This window comes from Cucurbita maxima, unplaced genomic scaffold, assembly GCF_002738345.1.
Source record: "Cucurbita maxima cultivar Rimu unplaced genomic scaffold, Cmax_1.0 Cma_Scf00040, whole genome shotgun sequence".
Lineage (NCBI taxonomy): Eukaryota > Viridiplantae > Streptophyta > Magnoliopsida > Cucurbitales > Cucurbitaceae > Cucurbita > Cucurbita maxima.
In genome coordinates, this window is record NW_019272056.1 from 1,074,985 (window position 1) to 1,089,368 (window position 14,384).

Sequence of the window (14,384 nt, forward strand, 5' to 3'; positions counted from 1 at the left end):
AACTTATCTCATTATAGTTGATTTTCTCATAATTTTCTGTTGTTCGACAATAGTTTTGTTTAAGTAGTCAAAATCACCAACATCCATTTGAATGTTACCCAAAAACTCAAACCTTCCTCATTATAGTTGATTTTCTCATAATTTTCTGTTGTTCAGCAGTGGTACTCTGCTTTAGTTTTGTTTAAGTAGTCAAAATAACCAACACCCATTTTAATGTTACCCAAAAACTCACCTAAATTCCAGCGATAAAATTAACCAAAAAGATAGGTTCATTGTGTAATCGATAATTTACTTATTACAACTCACTTAAATTCCAGCGATAAAATTAACCAAAAAAATAGGTTCCCTGTGGAATCGATAATTATACTTATAGTGTATACTTGCACTTATTCTTGTGAATTTTACATCATTTTATTATATACATCCACAAGCGATCAAGTTTTTGGCGCGGTTGTCTGGGATCTACCCCCCTTTGGGACCCAGTGTCCTTACTGGCACACCGCCTTGTGTCTACCCCCTTCGGAAAACAACGTTCTTCTCCTCAATCAATGTGGGACATCACAATCCACCCCCCTTTGGGACCCAGCGTCTTCGCTGGCACTCATTCCTTTCTCCAATCGATGTGGGATTTCCACCAAATCCACCCCCCTTTGGGACCCAACGTCCTTACTGGCACACCGCCTTGTGTCTACCCCCCTTTAGGGATCAACGAGAAGGCTGACACATCATACGGTGACTGACTCTGATACCATTTGTAACGACCCAGATCCACTGCTAGCAGATATTGTCCTCTTTGGGCTTTTCCTTTTGGGTTTCCCTTCAAGGCTTTAAAACGCGTATGCTAGGGGAAGGTTTCCACACCCTTATAAAGGGTGATTTGTTTTCCTCCCCAACTAATGTGAGACATCACATTGCGTTATCAATTTGGTATTAGAGCCTAGGTTACATCTTTGTGACCGACTCTAGAATTGATTTTATCTTTCATTTTTGCTATTGTTTATCATTTCTTTAAATCTGTCTATTTATTTTCTTTCGGCCATTTCCATCGTTATTCGTTATCTTTACGCTTTGTTCTTATTGTCCTCTTCATATTTAGATCTTGAAAAGAAAAAAAAAACCTTACCATATTGTTCATAATATTGTATTACAAATCCTTATCATAACCATTTGCACGTTTATTTGAAGATCAAATAAATTTCAATTCTCATTTTTTTTTCCTAAAGCATATAAATCTGAAATTGTTGTGTTCGATATTTTTCTTTCATTATTTAAGCCTGAAGATAAATTCTAAATTTTCCCAAATTCTGTAAAAAGAAAGTTAGATCGTTCTCAAATCTTCACGGCCATTCTCTTTGGAATTCATTTTTGTTCAGGGTGCAATTATATCAAAAAAAAATATCTTTGTCCCTTATTTATTTGTTCATTTCTTGTTTTATTTTGTTGTTACTACATAATTACCTTGTTTTGATTGTCTTGAATAGCTCACTACCATCAGAATTGTTTTATCCATATTACCTTACCTTGATCATAAATTAGTCACTTTCCCAAATAGCCTACCTTTGTGGGTTAAACACGAGTGTTCCTGAGTGTAAAATCAGTGAGTTAAGTGTGTGAGGTCCTAAGTATATATAACTACTGTTTGTACAATCATGAACCAAGACGAAGAAAGTGGAGGGGAGATCAATGATCTAGTTGAAGAAGTCCAAAAGAATAAGGAGGATTCTTCAGAAGAATGAGGAGGAACTGGAAGATGGGATTCATTCGGCACTTATTACAAGAAGACTTCTTAAAACTCAAGTTACAGAGAATGATATTGATGATCAAAGAGACAACCTATTTCACACTTGGTGTTTAGTTAAGGGTACTGCTTGTAGTTTTGTCATTGATAGTGGAAGTTGCACCAATGTACTAAGTACCATGTTGATCAAAAGGTTGCAAATTCCAACTCAAGATAATCCTAAACCTTACAAGCTCCAATGGCTAGATGATAGCAGAACAATGAAGGTAGTTTCCCAAGCTTTAATTTCTTTTATTTGGGGAAAATATAAAGATGAAGTTCTTTATGATGTGTTACCAATGCATGCTGAAGACATATTGCTTGGCCGACCATGACAATTTGACAGGAGGATCATGTATGATTGTTATTTGAATAGGTATTCGTTTGTAAAAAATAGTAGAAAAACCACTCTTGTACTTTTGAGTTCTGCAAATGTATTTGTTGATCAATTAAAGTTGGAGGAGAAAAAGAAAGAGACTGAGTAAAAGGAGTTGAAAGAAAAACAAGGGTTGAATGCAAAAATAGATCAAAGAGAAAAAAAGAATGAAAAAAAAAAGATGAAATTGAAGAAAGAAAGAAATAGAGTTGTTTGGCTACACTTGGAGAGGTGAGAAGGTTTTCACAAAAATCAATCTTTATACTTATGTTCGGATTTTTGTTTTCTAACTATACCAACTTGGCTTTGCCTAGTGTTTTTCAATCTCTTCTGCACGAATTTGAAGACATGTTTTAAGATAAAGAAATATCTCCCATTAGAGGTATTAACATAAAATAAACTTCATTCCAAGAACTGTCATTTCTAATAAGCCAATTTATCGAGTCAATCCAATTGAGACAAAAGAAAATTCAAATGCAAGTGGAGGAGCTCATGGAAAAGGGCTATATACAAGAAAGTTTGAGTTCATGTTCTATATGAGACCTATTGGTGCCAAAGAAAGATAAACTTGACGCATGTGCAGGATAATAGAGTCATCAACAAAATCACAGGTAAAGTATCGACATCCTATTCCTCGACTAGACGATATGCTTGATTTATTGTATGATTCATGTCTATTTATAAAGATTATTTTGAAATCTGGATATCATCAAATTAGAATGCATGTAGGAGATGAATGGAAAACAACTCTCAAAGTTAAGTTTGGATTGTATGAATGGCTTGTTATGCCTTTTGAGTTAACTAATGCTCCTAGTACATTTATGCGCTTAATATATAATGTTTTGAGAGAATATCTTGGAAAGTATACTGTTTATATTGATGATATTAATGTTTTGAGAGAATATCTTGGAAAGTATGTTGTTGTTTATATTGATGATATTTTAATTTATTTGAAGGTTTTGTTTGAGCATGTGTAGCATGTTAAGTTAGTTTTGATTACACAGAAATTTAATTATAATAAGTGTAGTTTTTGCATGGAAAAAGTTTACTCTGTTGGCTTCATAGTTGGTAAAAATAGAGTAGCAGTAGATAGAGAAAGTTAAAGTCATTAAGGATTTGCCAACACCAAAGAGTGCTTCGGAGTTTTCATGAGTTAGCTAACTTCTATCAGAGATTTATAAATGATTTTAGAACTATAACTGCACTACTGAATGACTTAGTGAAAAAAAAATGTTTTTTAAATGGAGAGAAATGCAAGAGAATGCATTCAATTTGCTTGGGAAGAAATTAAACAATGCAACATTATTTGTTTTGCATAGCTTTTACACAACTTTTGAAATTGAATGTGATGCATGTGGTTTGGGCATAAGTGCTCTTTTAATTCAAGATAGAAAGCCCTTAATGTATTTTAGTGAAAAACTAATGAGGCAACATTGAAACTATCTACCTATGATAAAGAATTGTTTATTTTAGTTCATATATTGCATGTGTGGCAACACTACTTATGGCCTAGGAAAGTCGTGATCCACCTTGATCATGAAAACTTGAAGTATGTGAAGAGTCAAAGCAAACTGAATCGTAGACATGCAAAGTGGTGAAATTTATTGAAACTTTTTCGTGTGTCATCAAATATAAGCAAGGTAAGGATAATGTGGTAACTGATGTGTTATCTAAAAGGTACGATCTCTTTATTCTCTTAGTGCAAAAATTTGCTCAAAGAATTATATAGAGATGACCAAGACTTCAAAACATCTTTTCTTGCAAAAAAAAAAAAAAAGCGGTAAATGATTATTATGTTTTTCATAAATTTCTAATCAAGAAAAATATGCTTTGTATTCCTAAATCCTCTCTAAAAGATTTGGTTTTGAGAGAAGCATATAGTTATAGTGGTGTCTCCTGGGACATCTTAGGATTAATAAAGTTTATAAGATGTTAGATAAATACTTGTTTTGGCCGAAGATGAAGCACGATGTCCATAAGTTTTGTAGCAAATGTTTTAAATGCAAAGAAATTAAATCTAGATCACAACCAAATGGATTGTATACTCTTTTGAATGTACTAATATATCTATGAAATTTTTTCAACCTACGCGAGGAGAGCTTAATTAATTTTCAATTTGTCGCCTTAGCCACTTAAGCACAACAACAAAAGTATTGTTTTTAATTTTATAAAATAGGTAAAGGGTCAAATGCTCAATTTGATTTCGTCTTTTGTGGAGATTAGAGGGGATCGGGAATAAATCCCGGCCACAAACGTCTTTTGTTGGGAGACTATAAATATCCGCAATATATTATGTAAAAATCAAATTTGTGGATGAATGTAATTCATATCTCAAATTGAGACGTTTTCCTTAAAAATTTGTGCATCATATTTTCCATTTCTAAGTTTCAAGCAATTCTTGTGGTAGAATTGAATCCAAGTCATTCAATCAAGCCTTGATCGAGTTCGATTGTAGAGTGACTCAATTTAGAACAAGGTTTCAAATCTTGCTTCTAGATTTCGATCTAATCTAATTCTAGCCTCATCTCTTGGTTATCCAAATTTAGTATAAGGAGGTGTTAATTACTTTGATTCAAGGGTTCTTGTTTCAACAAAAGCTTGGATCGTTGGGCTGAGGATTATGGTTGCCTTATCATGTTTCTACATTGAATAGAAATATTCACCCTAAGTCATCTCCTTGCATAGTCCCTAGTCTCTTCCAAGACCAGATTATAGGTCCCGAAGTCAGCCTTGACCCGTTTCTGCACTTAATAAAAGTACTCGTCTTGAGCTAACTACTCGTGTAGTTCCAAGTCCCTCCTCAGAACCAGTTTAACGAAATCACAACATCAGCCTTGTCCTGACCCTACACTTAAATAATAACTCAAGTGGTCTCAAGATTTAGTTAAACTTCGTTAATTGTACCTAGATGTTGTAGAGGTTTACTAGATTCTTATGGGGAGTTTATTCAGTTTAGTCCACATCTCATATTTTCAAGACATCCGGGGTTAGCTCCTTGGGGCTAATCCAATTTCTAGGTGCACTCAAGTCTAAATTGATAACCGCTCATTATCCTAAAGTGCTTGGTCTACTAGAAACATATTGACCTAGTTCAAAGTATAAACCGCTCTAACTCTAGCGACATAAACTTAGCTTAGCTCACGTGTATATGCTTTACGATGGAGATATTTGTATCAATCACCTAAAACACAAAAAAAAAAAAAACATAATCTATTCATTCATACATTTTTATTAGGGAGATACTTCTATCAAACACCTAATGCACTTAAATCGTAAATCATACATTCAAGCAAGCTCAATGGGGAAATAATATATGCATAAAACAATATCTCATCCTCCCTTCTCACATAGCAGAAAACAGGCTTGAATTCCCATCCTAAAGCCAGGTTTAAAATTTTCCATAACAGATATGGTTCATTTATCAAAAATTTTCCATTATAGTCATAAACATACATATTCTAGTCGTTTAAGGCATGATAGGCTCGCATGCTAGCACACCCAACCGATCAATACAAGTGTCACTTGAGAAAATTTCGAGTGGCTATTCACATAGATGAAAGGTGCCCTACTTAGCTATTTTTTTTCAAACTTCCGATTAGTTCTTAGATCTTTTCTAATTTTCTTATATAAACACATATCAAACTTGGTTCCTTCCGAAGTTGTTGAGATCTAATTCTAATTTTCAAATATAATTTTTTTGTAATTTATTTCCGATCACACGGAGAAATAACCATACTCAAATTAGGTAGAAAACACTTATATACCATTCTTGAACGATCCATTAGAATTCCGATTCCAACTCAAATCTTCTCTAAGTTTCTTCACGAAACTTCGTGAAGAATCATTCCTAGGTCAGCATATAAAAAATTTAGACCCTAACTCACAAGATAATTCTCGGATCGTAACTTATACAAATATTCATTAATCGTACCTTATAAAAATTCCTTCGTTCTTGACCAATGTTTAAATTTAATTATTTAATTTTAATTTTTTTTCAAGAATATGTTATATCACACTTGTTACAAAAAAGAAAAAACAAAATCAAAATTGTAAAACGATATTAATGAAATTAAATAATTATCAATAAATAAGAAAAAAGGAACAACATCAAAGTCAATTAGGCTTTAAAAGAGAGTTTTATTATTATTATTATTTATTTATTGTAAAATTAATTTTTATACATTTAAGAGTTGAAGATGACATTATGATAATGCAGAAATTTGTGCCAAAAATGTAATTAGAAAAGAACATGTGAAACGATGCCGTTTTAATTTTCTTGTAATTCCTTCTTTCCTTCTCCTTGTCGTGTTCCAACACGACATCTATGTAATCTTTGGACATTCCACTTTTCTTGCAACCAATATAACTCCTTTTCCCGAGTAAATTTGAACATAATTTATTAGTAGATAAGATATTTAATTATTATTTCAAAGATTGATGGTTCGAATTTCATCGTACAATTTGGGTTCTACTTTCTTTTACGAGTAAAGTTGGATGCATAATACTTTTTTTACATAGTTCATGCACATGAACCCATTAGGTGGGCTCGCATATACACACCCTAGGCCTGACTACGGAAGGAATAACACAGGCTCACGCTGTCAAAAACTAATAAAAAGGAAGGAACACGAATCATGTCATAGATTACGCGTCTATACAAAACATATAGGGAGTATCTTGTACTCATGACATACACCATGCAAGAGGTACTGTATCTTGAGTAACGGTACACATCATACTTCCATACTTTTCATGCCAGACTAGTAAGTTGGAGTTAGGCGAGGTGAATAGGCAGGCTAGTTACTAATAAAGTTGGTTCATGGGTCATCCCGGTTGGTTCTATGTTTTGGACTAAGTGTGAGCTGATGAGCTATGAATTGAATACTGTTGAGACGGTTGGACACGTGCCAGGTAACTAGAGTAGGCTAGACGAAGTTGGACTGTGTCATATGCATGTGAACCGACTGGACGAAGTTGTGGGCTCGAGCCAACATTGGATTGGGTCGTACGTTGCATGCTTGATTCCAGGTTTGTGGCTCGGGTGATTGGGTCACTGAGACTAAAGTTCAAAGTTTGGTTCGGTTTCTGAACTCAAGGTCTATATTTGAAACTAATAAAATAAATAACAAGACTGTTAGACGAACACGACTCTCCGCAATGGTATGATATTGTCCACTTTGAGCACAAGCTCTCATGACTTTGCTTTGGGCTTCTCAAAAGGCCTCACACCAAAGAAGAGTGTATTCTTAGATTATAAACCCATGACCATTCCCTAAATTAACCGACGTGGGACTTTCATCATCCAACAAGGACTACAATGAGAGGGAGGGATTATGACTTACTTAAATTTTTAATTTTAAATTTTTTAAATTTAATTTTAACTATTATTTCATTTTAATGCCCATCCACGAGTTTACAATACAAAATATAATCTAACTAATATTAATGATTAATATTCTAATTAATTTACATTTATTTAATTATTTTGGTAATTACATTAAACAAATTGATTCTCAATATTAGTTAAATGTAAAGACCATTTATTTATTTTTGTTTGATATGATTAATTAATTAATTAATTAATATAATAATATATCAAATAATTCTAATTTTATTTATAATTACATTATTTTTTTCTCTTATGCTTCATTAAATTGATTTTTGTTATAGACAATAAACTATTATAAAAGTTTATTTAATAATCAAAATAAAATTTTGAAAAATAATTCTTTAAAAAAAGCCAAAAAAAAAATTATTTAAAAATTGATGGAAGAAGATATATAATTATTTTGTATTTCAAATAAATTACTAAAAAAAATGAAACTCGGGATGTTCATGGGCGGGGCAGAGACGAGGAAGCCCTATTTCATTCTTTATCTCATTCAAATTTTTATTTATTTTTGTAGAGACCGGGATTCCTACCGTAAATTTGTGAGGATCTAGTTCCAGAGTAATATTTTTCCATTTATTTTTTTTTAAATAATTATTTTAATATTCAAAAATAAAAACCTAATAAATCAATATATTTTACGAGCAAACACATATTTCACAAACACCTTCTATATTTTTCGAGAATTTCCTCCGAGTTCGAGCTTTTAAGATGGGTTCTCTCAGAGCCGAGCCGAACCCACAAGTAAAATGAATATTTCTAAAGTTAAGATCTTGATTTTAAATTCTATTAAAGTATAGGGGTATAATAGCAAAGTTCCTTTTCCAAATCCCAAGTTTGGTATTCGAAGAGAAACAAGTACGAAGCTTCGTGCCACTTATTTTAATAACGATAAAACGAATTCCATGCGGAATCCCGTTTTTCTTATCGTGTACCTTCACACCACACATCACTCGTAACACCACCAGATTTCAACACGTGGCAGAACATGATCGGATATCTGTTCGTTGTTAATACTATCGGATGCAGGAGATTATGCTGTTGAATCGCTCCTTATTTAACCTATTATCAGATCCGTTCCACGGCTTCTTGTTGTCCAGTTCGTCGTCACTGGAAGCGTCACGTTGGCTTTGATTCTCTCTCTCTACGTTCTCATTCAGTCTATTCCAGTTTAGAGGGAGAAGCGGAAGCCTTTGCTCGTCAAGGATCCTGGAATTTTGGTACCTATGCTATGTGGTTTTGAGAGGATGATTGGGTTGAGTGTTGATTTTGGTTTTGTTTTCTATCGATTCTCTTTGATTTGATGTTTTGATCCTGTTTGCTTGTCGAGGAGGTTTGGAGACGCGAGGATATTGTTGTTTCTTACGGATCTGTTTGAATTTGAACGATTTTGCTTAATTCTTCAATTTGGCTTGCGTAGGATAATTGCAGTGGGTGATTTTTTTGTTTTGTTTTGTTTTGTTTCATTTTTGTGTTAGTGATTGATTTTTACTCGCGTATCGTGAATTCTTAGTGGATTAAACTGAGGCTCGAGTGTTTGATTTCGTAGTTTTGGGGATTTTGTTATATAATTTTGTTTTAATGTTGTTGTGCGTTGGATTTTGTCTAAATTATCCTCTTCTTCTTCTTCGTGATTTGCAGGATAAATTGATTTTTCTTTTGGATTTCTGTATCCGCCCAACGTGTTTGCTATTAGAAATGGGTAGAGGGGGGGAAAACTACGGGAAGAAAGACATTTTTGCTGCTACATCTTCGAAGAAAGAAACGTACCCTGCCTGGGCAAGGGATGTTCAAGAATGCGTAGAGAAGTACCAAGTGAATCCAGATCTCGGATTATCTTCTGAAGAGGTCGAAAACAAGAGAAAGATCTATGGTTTCAATGAATTGGAGAAGCATGAAGGTACCTCAATCTGGAAACTTATTTTGGAACAATTTAATGACACACTAGTTAGGATTCTATTAGCTGCAGCAGTTGTATCTTTTGTTCTTGCATGGTATGATGGTGAGGAAGGTGGTGAGATGGAGATCACCGCATTTGTGGAGCCTCTAGTTATTTTCTTGATACTGATCGTAAATGCCATTGTTGGCATTTGGCAAGAGAACAATGCTGAGAAAGCATTGGAAGCCCTTAAAGAAATCCAGTCTGAACAGGCTTCAGTTATACGAAATGGTAAACGAGTTTCGATTGTTGCAAAAGATCTTGTTCCCGGTGATATAGTAGAACTCAGAGTTGGGGATAAGGTGCCTGCTGACATGCGAGTATTGCGTTTAATCAGCTCAACTTTTCGGGTAGAGCAAGGTTCCTTGACAGGCGAGAGTGAAGCGGTGAGCAAGACTGCTAAGGCAGTGCCAGAAGATACCGATATACAAGGGAAAAAGTGTATGGTTTTTGCAGGGACAACAGTTGTCAATGGAAATTGCATTTGCGTTGTTACCCAAATAGGAATGAACACTGAACTAGGACAGGTGCATGCTCAGATACAAGAAGCATCTCAGAGTGAAGATGATACGCCATTGAAGAAAAAGCTGAATGAGTTTGGAGAGCTTCTAACGGCAATAATTGGAGTGATCTGTGCTCTAGTTTGGCTTATTAATGTCAAATACTTCCTCACTTGGGAATATGTTGATGGGTGGCCTGCAAATTTCAAGTTCTCATTTGAGAAATGTACATATTACTTTGAGATTGCTGTGGCATTGGCTGTAGCTGCAATTCCAGAAGGTTTGCCTGCAGTCATAACAACATGCTTGGCACTTGGCACTCGAAAGATGGCTCAAAAGAATGCCCTTGTTCGGAAGCTGCCCAGTGTTGAAACACTTGGCTGTACAACTGTGATATGTTCTGATAAGACCGGTACTCTAACAACTAATCAGATGGCTGTGGCAAAAATTGTGGCCCTTGGTTCTCGTGTTGGCACTCTGCGAGCTTTTGATGTGGAGGGGACTACATATGATCCTTTAGATGGAAGGATAATTGGTTGGCTTGGAGGTCAACTGGATGCTAATCTACAAATGTTGGCAAAGATCGCTGCTGTCTGTAATGATGCAGGTGTTGAAAAATCTGGCCATCATTTTGTTGCAAATGGAATGCCTACTGAAGCAGCATTGAAGGTGGGTGACCGAATAATCTCATGATCTTTTGATGTAACGATTTTATGTCACTTTTTGACTTTTACAACTGAAAATTCCCTGCCAGATTGGACAAAATAATAGTTTGCTAAACACATGGCCAAAGATGAAAGCTGTAAAGACTAGGAAACTAGAAGTCTTCTTTAAGTGGCCACTGATAGATTTGTTTTCGTAATATTAGTGAAGGGGAGGTTGTTGTAGCCCGTAATGTTTGATAAATTTCTTTTTGCTAGTTATATTGTCTGAATGTAGATAAAGTAATTAAAGGAACGTTGTTGAGACACTTAGTAATGATGCTGAAAATGAAGGCAAGGGCGAATGCCAACAAATAAACGTGTCGTGCATCTTATGTAGTTTTGGTACTGATGCATTTTATCTGCATGTTTAGGTTCTGGTGGAAAAGATGGGGCTTCCTGAAGGATATGACTCAAGTTCAGCTGACATTAATGGGGATGTCCTGCGTAAGTTCTTGACTATTATTAATGCCTCATTTTCTTTCTTATGCATCTTTATGCTGACATGTTTTTGACATGGGAATGTGATGAACAAGGATGCTGCCACGCTTGGAATAAGAACGAGCAACGCATTGCTACTCTAGAGTTTGACCGAGACCGTAAATCCATGGGAGTTATAACAACTTCTAGCTCAGGGAAGAAATCATTACTCGTGAAGGTATCTTCTGATAATCTCATTATTTATGTTTTATTTGCTGATAAATTTTATTTTCATTGCTACTTAAATTCGGAGGTTGTAAAGCTTGATAAATATCAGCCTTGTGATCTTAATTTGTCACGTTTTTAAGCCTTGGTGGTTAATTTCTGTATTTTGTTTACTTCGAAAAAAAAGTTCTGTATTGTTTAGTAATTCGTGTAACTGTAATCATACATTTCTTTCTTATTATTTTCTTTACTGCTTATTATATCCCATTTATCTTCTAATTGTGATATGTTAATTATCATTGTTTAAGATGGTGCTTGACCGAACTGTGGCAGGGTGCTGTTGAAAACCTTTTGGATCGGAGTTCATTTATTCAACTGCTTGATGGAACTATAGTGAAGTTGGACTCAGATTCGAAGAGATGCCTCTTAGATTATTTGCGTGAGATGTCATCAAGTGCACTAAGGTGTTTAGGTTTTGCCTACAAGGAAGATCTTCCAGAATTTTCCACTTATAATAACGGTGATGAAGAACATCCAGCACACCAGCTTCTACTTGACCCGTCCAAATACTCCACAATTGAAAGTAATCTTATCTTTGCGGGCTTTGTTGGGTTAAGGGTGAGTCGCTCGGTGTCTATGCCTTTTCATTTATTTATTTTGGATATTTGTATAGTTTTTCAATTGACTTAAGTTTGTGTCGCCATTTGTTTTGATAGGATCCTCCTCGAAAAGAGGTTCATCAAGCAATTGAAGACTGCAAAGCTGCTGGTATTCGTGTCATGGTTATCACAGGGGACAACCAGAATACAGCTGAAGCTATATGTCGAGAAATAGGCGTATTTGGAAAACATGAAGCTATAAATTCCAGAAGTTTAACTGGAAAAGAGTTCATGGCAATGAATCGGGAGGGTCAAAAACTTCATTTAAGACAAGATGGAGGACTTCTTTTCTCAAGGGCTGAACCAAGACATAAACAAGAGATAGTGAGATTGCTCAAGGAAGACGGTGAAGTTGTTGCAATGACCGGTGATGGAGTCAATGATGCGCCTGCCTTGAAGCTGGCTGATATCGGTATTGCGATGGGCATTGCTGGTACCGAGGTACTTGCTTCAAAATAAGTTGTTGGATGTGTTATACATTCATGTTTACAATTATGAAGTACCACTGATCATATTTAAACGGTTTGCGTCTGCGCTCGAATGGAATTTATTTTTCCAGGTTGCAAAGGAAGCCTCCGACATGGTTCTTGCAGATGACAATTTTAGTACAATAGTTGCAGCGGTTGGTGAAGGCAGGTCCATTTACGACAATATGAAGGCGTTTATCAGGTTTTTCCTTTACTTGAGCAACCATTCATCCATTTTTGTTGATAATATTCTGGTCATTGGACATAGCTGTTGGTCATTTATGTTACTGCCATCAAATATCAATATCTCGAGTGACCGTGCACGATTTCAGTAATGTTTAAACGGTTTCAACTGATTGTAGGTACATGATTTCCTCGAATATTGGTGAAGTTGCATCAATATTTTTGACAGCAGCACTGGGTATCCCCGAAGGGATGATCCCTGTTCAGCTTCTCTGGGTTAATCTCGTTACAGACGGACCCCCAGCAACTGCATTGGGATTTAATCCACCAGATAATGATATAATGAAGAAACCGCCAAGAAAGAGTGACGACTCGTTGATCACAGCCTGGATTTTGTTCCGCTATTTGGTATTTTTTGCACCCCTTCGCTTCCTTTAACTAACTATATAACTTCCTAATGAGATGAAAATCTAATTTCCTACCTTCATTTGATGCTCAGGTGATTGGACTTTACGTAGGGGTAGCAACTGTAGGAGTGTTTATTATTTGGTATACACATGCATCATTCTTGGGCATCGACCTGTCTGGAGATGGTCATAGTCTGGTCTCTTACTCTCAGCTCGCTAACTGGGGTCAGTGCTCATCTTGGGATGGGTTTTCGGTGTCGCCCTTCACAGCTGGGGATGAAGTCTTCAGCTTTGATTCGGATCCATGCGATTACTTCCGCTCAGGCAAGATCAAAGCATCAACACTATCACTCTCCGTCTTGGTAGCCATAGAGATGTTCAATTCCCTCAATGCCCTCTCCGAGGATGGAAGCTTGTTGACAATGCCCCCTTGGGTTAACCCTTGGCTCCTCCTCGCCATGTCTGTTTCGTTCGGCTTGCATTTCTTGATTCTGTATGTGCCATTCCTTGCCAAGATCTTTGGCATCGTCCCGCTGTCGTTGAACGAATGGCTCTTGGTTCTGGCGGTGGCATTGCCCGTGATCATAATCGACGAGATTCTGAAATTCGTGGGAAGGCTTACAAGTGGGTTGAGGACTTCTCACCCGAGGAGATCATCGAAGCAGAAATCAGAGTAAGAGTTGAGAGTAGAGTTGTTGTTGATGTTTTTCTGATAAAGTAAAATGAGAAATGGGTGAGTCTAGCATTTCTTTAACTCAACAATATTTTTGAAGCTGGCAGAGTATATTACTGTGGAAACAGTATAATACTTGGAACATCTTTTAGTTCTCTAATTTTAGTGAATATTATTGAAGGATATGGTTCTTTGTTGCTTAATTCAAGTGAACTTCATTCTTTTATCATTCGCACGCGCACTTGCCAACTTCATTACTACCATTTCTTTAAACAACTCGTTACATTCACTTCTATTGATTCACACCATTGGTTGGTTGATGTTCGGCTCTGATATCATTTGATATAGTTACAAATGGTATCAAAGCCAGACATTGAATGGTGTGTCAGCTTTAGTGTGTGAAAGTCTTCTTTTTGAGTGGAAACTAGACCAAATAAGACCATATTTATTAGTAAATTATATTAAGGACAACAATAGAATCTAATTGAAGGCAAACACGAGGAAGAGACAACCAATGATGCAGGACAATGCCAATGCATTGAGGGACGATTAGTTTGATGCGTGATATTGGAGAGAGATAACTATGAAAATGAAAGTCAATTGATTGGACAATCGACAAGAGAAAAAACAAAGGTTGTCTCGATAGATCAAGTTGAGAAAGTGACACC

General features: G+C 35.7%; 1 protein-coding gene across 2 annotated transcripts; it reads left to right on the forward strand.

Moving 5' to 3' along the window:
- Positions 1-8,619: 8,619 nt before the first annotated feature.
- On the forward strand, positions 8,620-13,938 carry LOC111469388 (calcium-transporting ATPase 1, endoplasmic reticulum-type-like). Of its 2 annotated transcripts, none has more exons than XM_023114618.1 (9): positions 8,620-8,762; positions 9,184-10,650; positions 11,057-11,129; positions 11,219-11,340; positions 11,661-11,945; positions 12,044-12,427; positions 12,546-12,655; positions 12,816-13,044; positions 13,136-13,938. In XM_023114618.1, exons 2-9 carry the CDS (start codon positions 9,241-9,243, stop codon positions 13,718-13,720), a joined length of 3,198 nt encoding a protein of 1,065 aa, XP_022970386.1. In that variant the 5' UTR covers positions 8,620-8,762; positions 9,184-9,240; the 3' UTR covers positions 13,721-13,938. The 2 variants fall into 2 exon arrangements, with proteins under 2 accessions (XP_022970386.1, XP_022970387.1); XM_023114619.1 differs by having other exon boundaries at positions 8,622-8,797.
- The last annotated feature ends 446 nt before the right edge of the window (positions 13,939-14,384 follow it).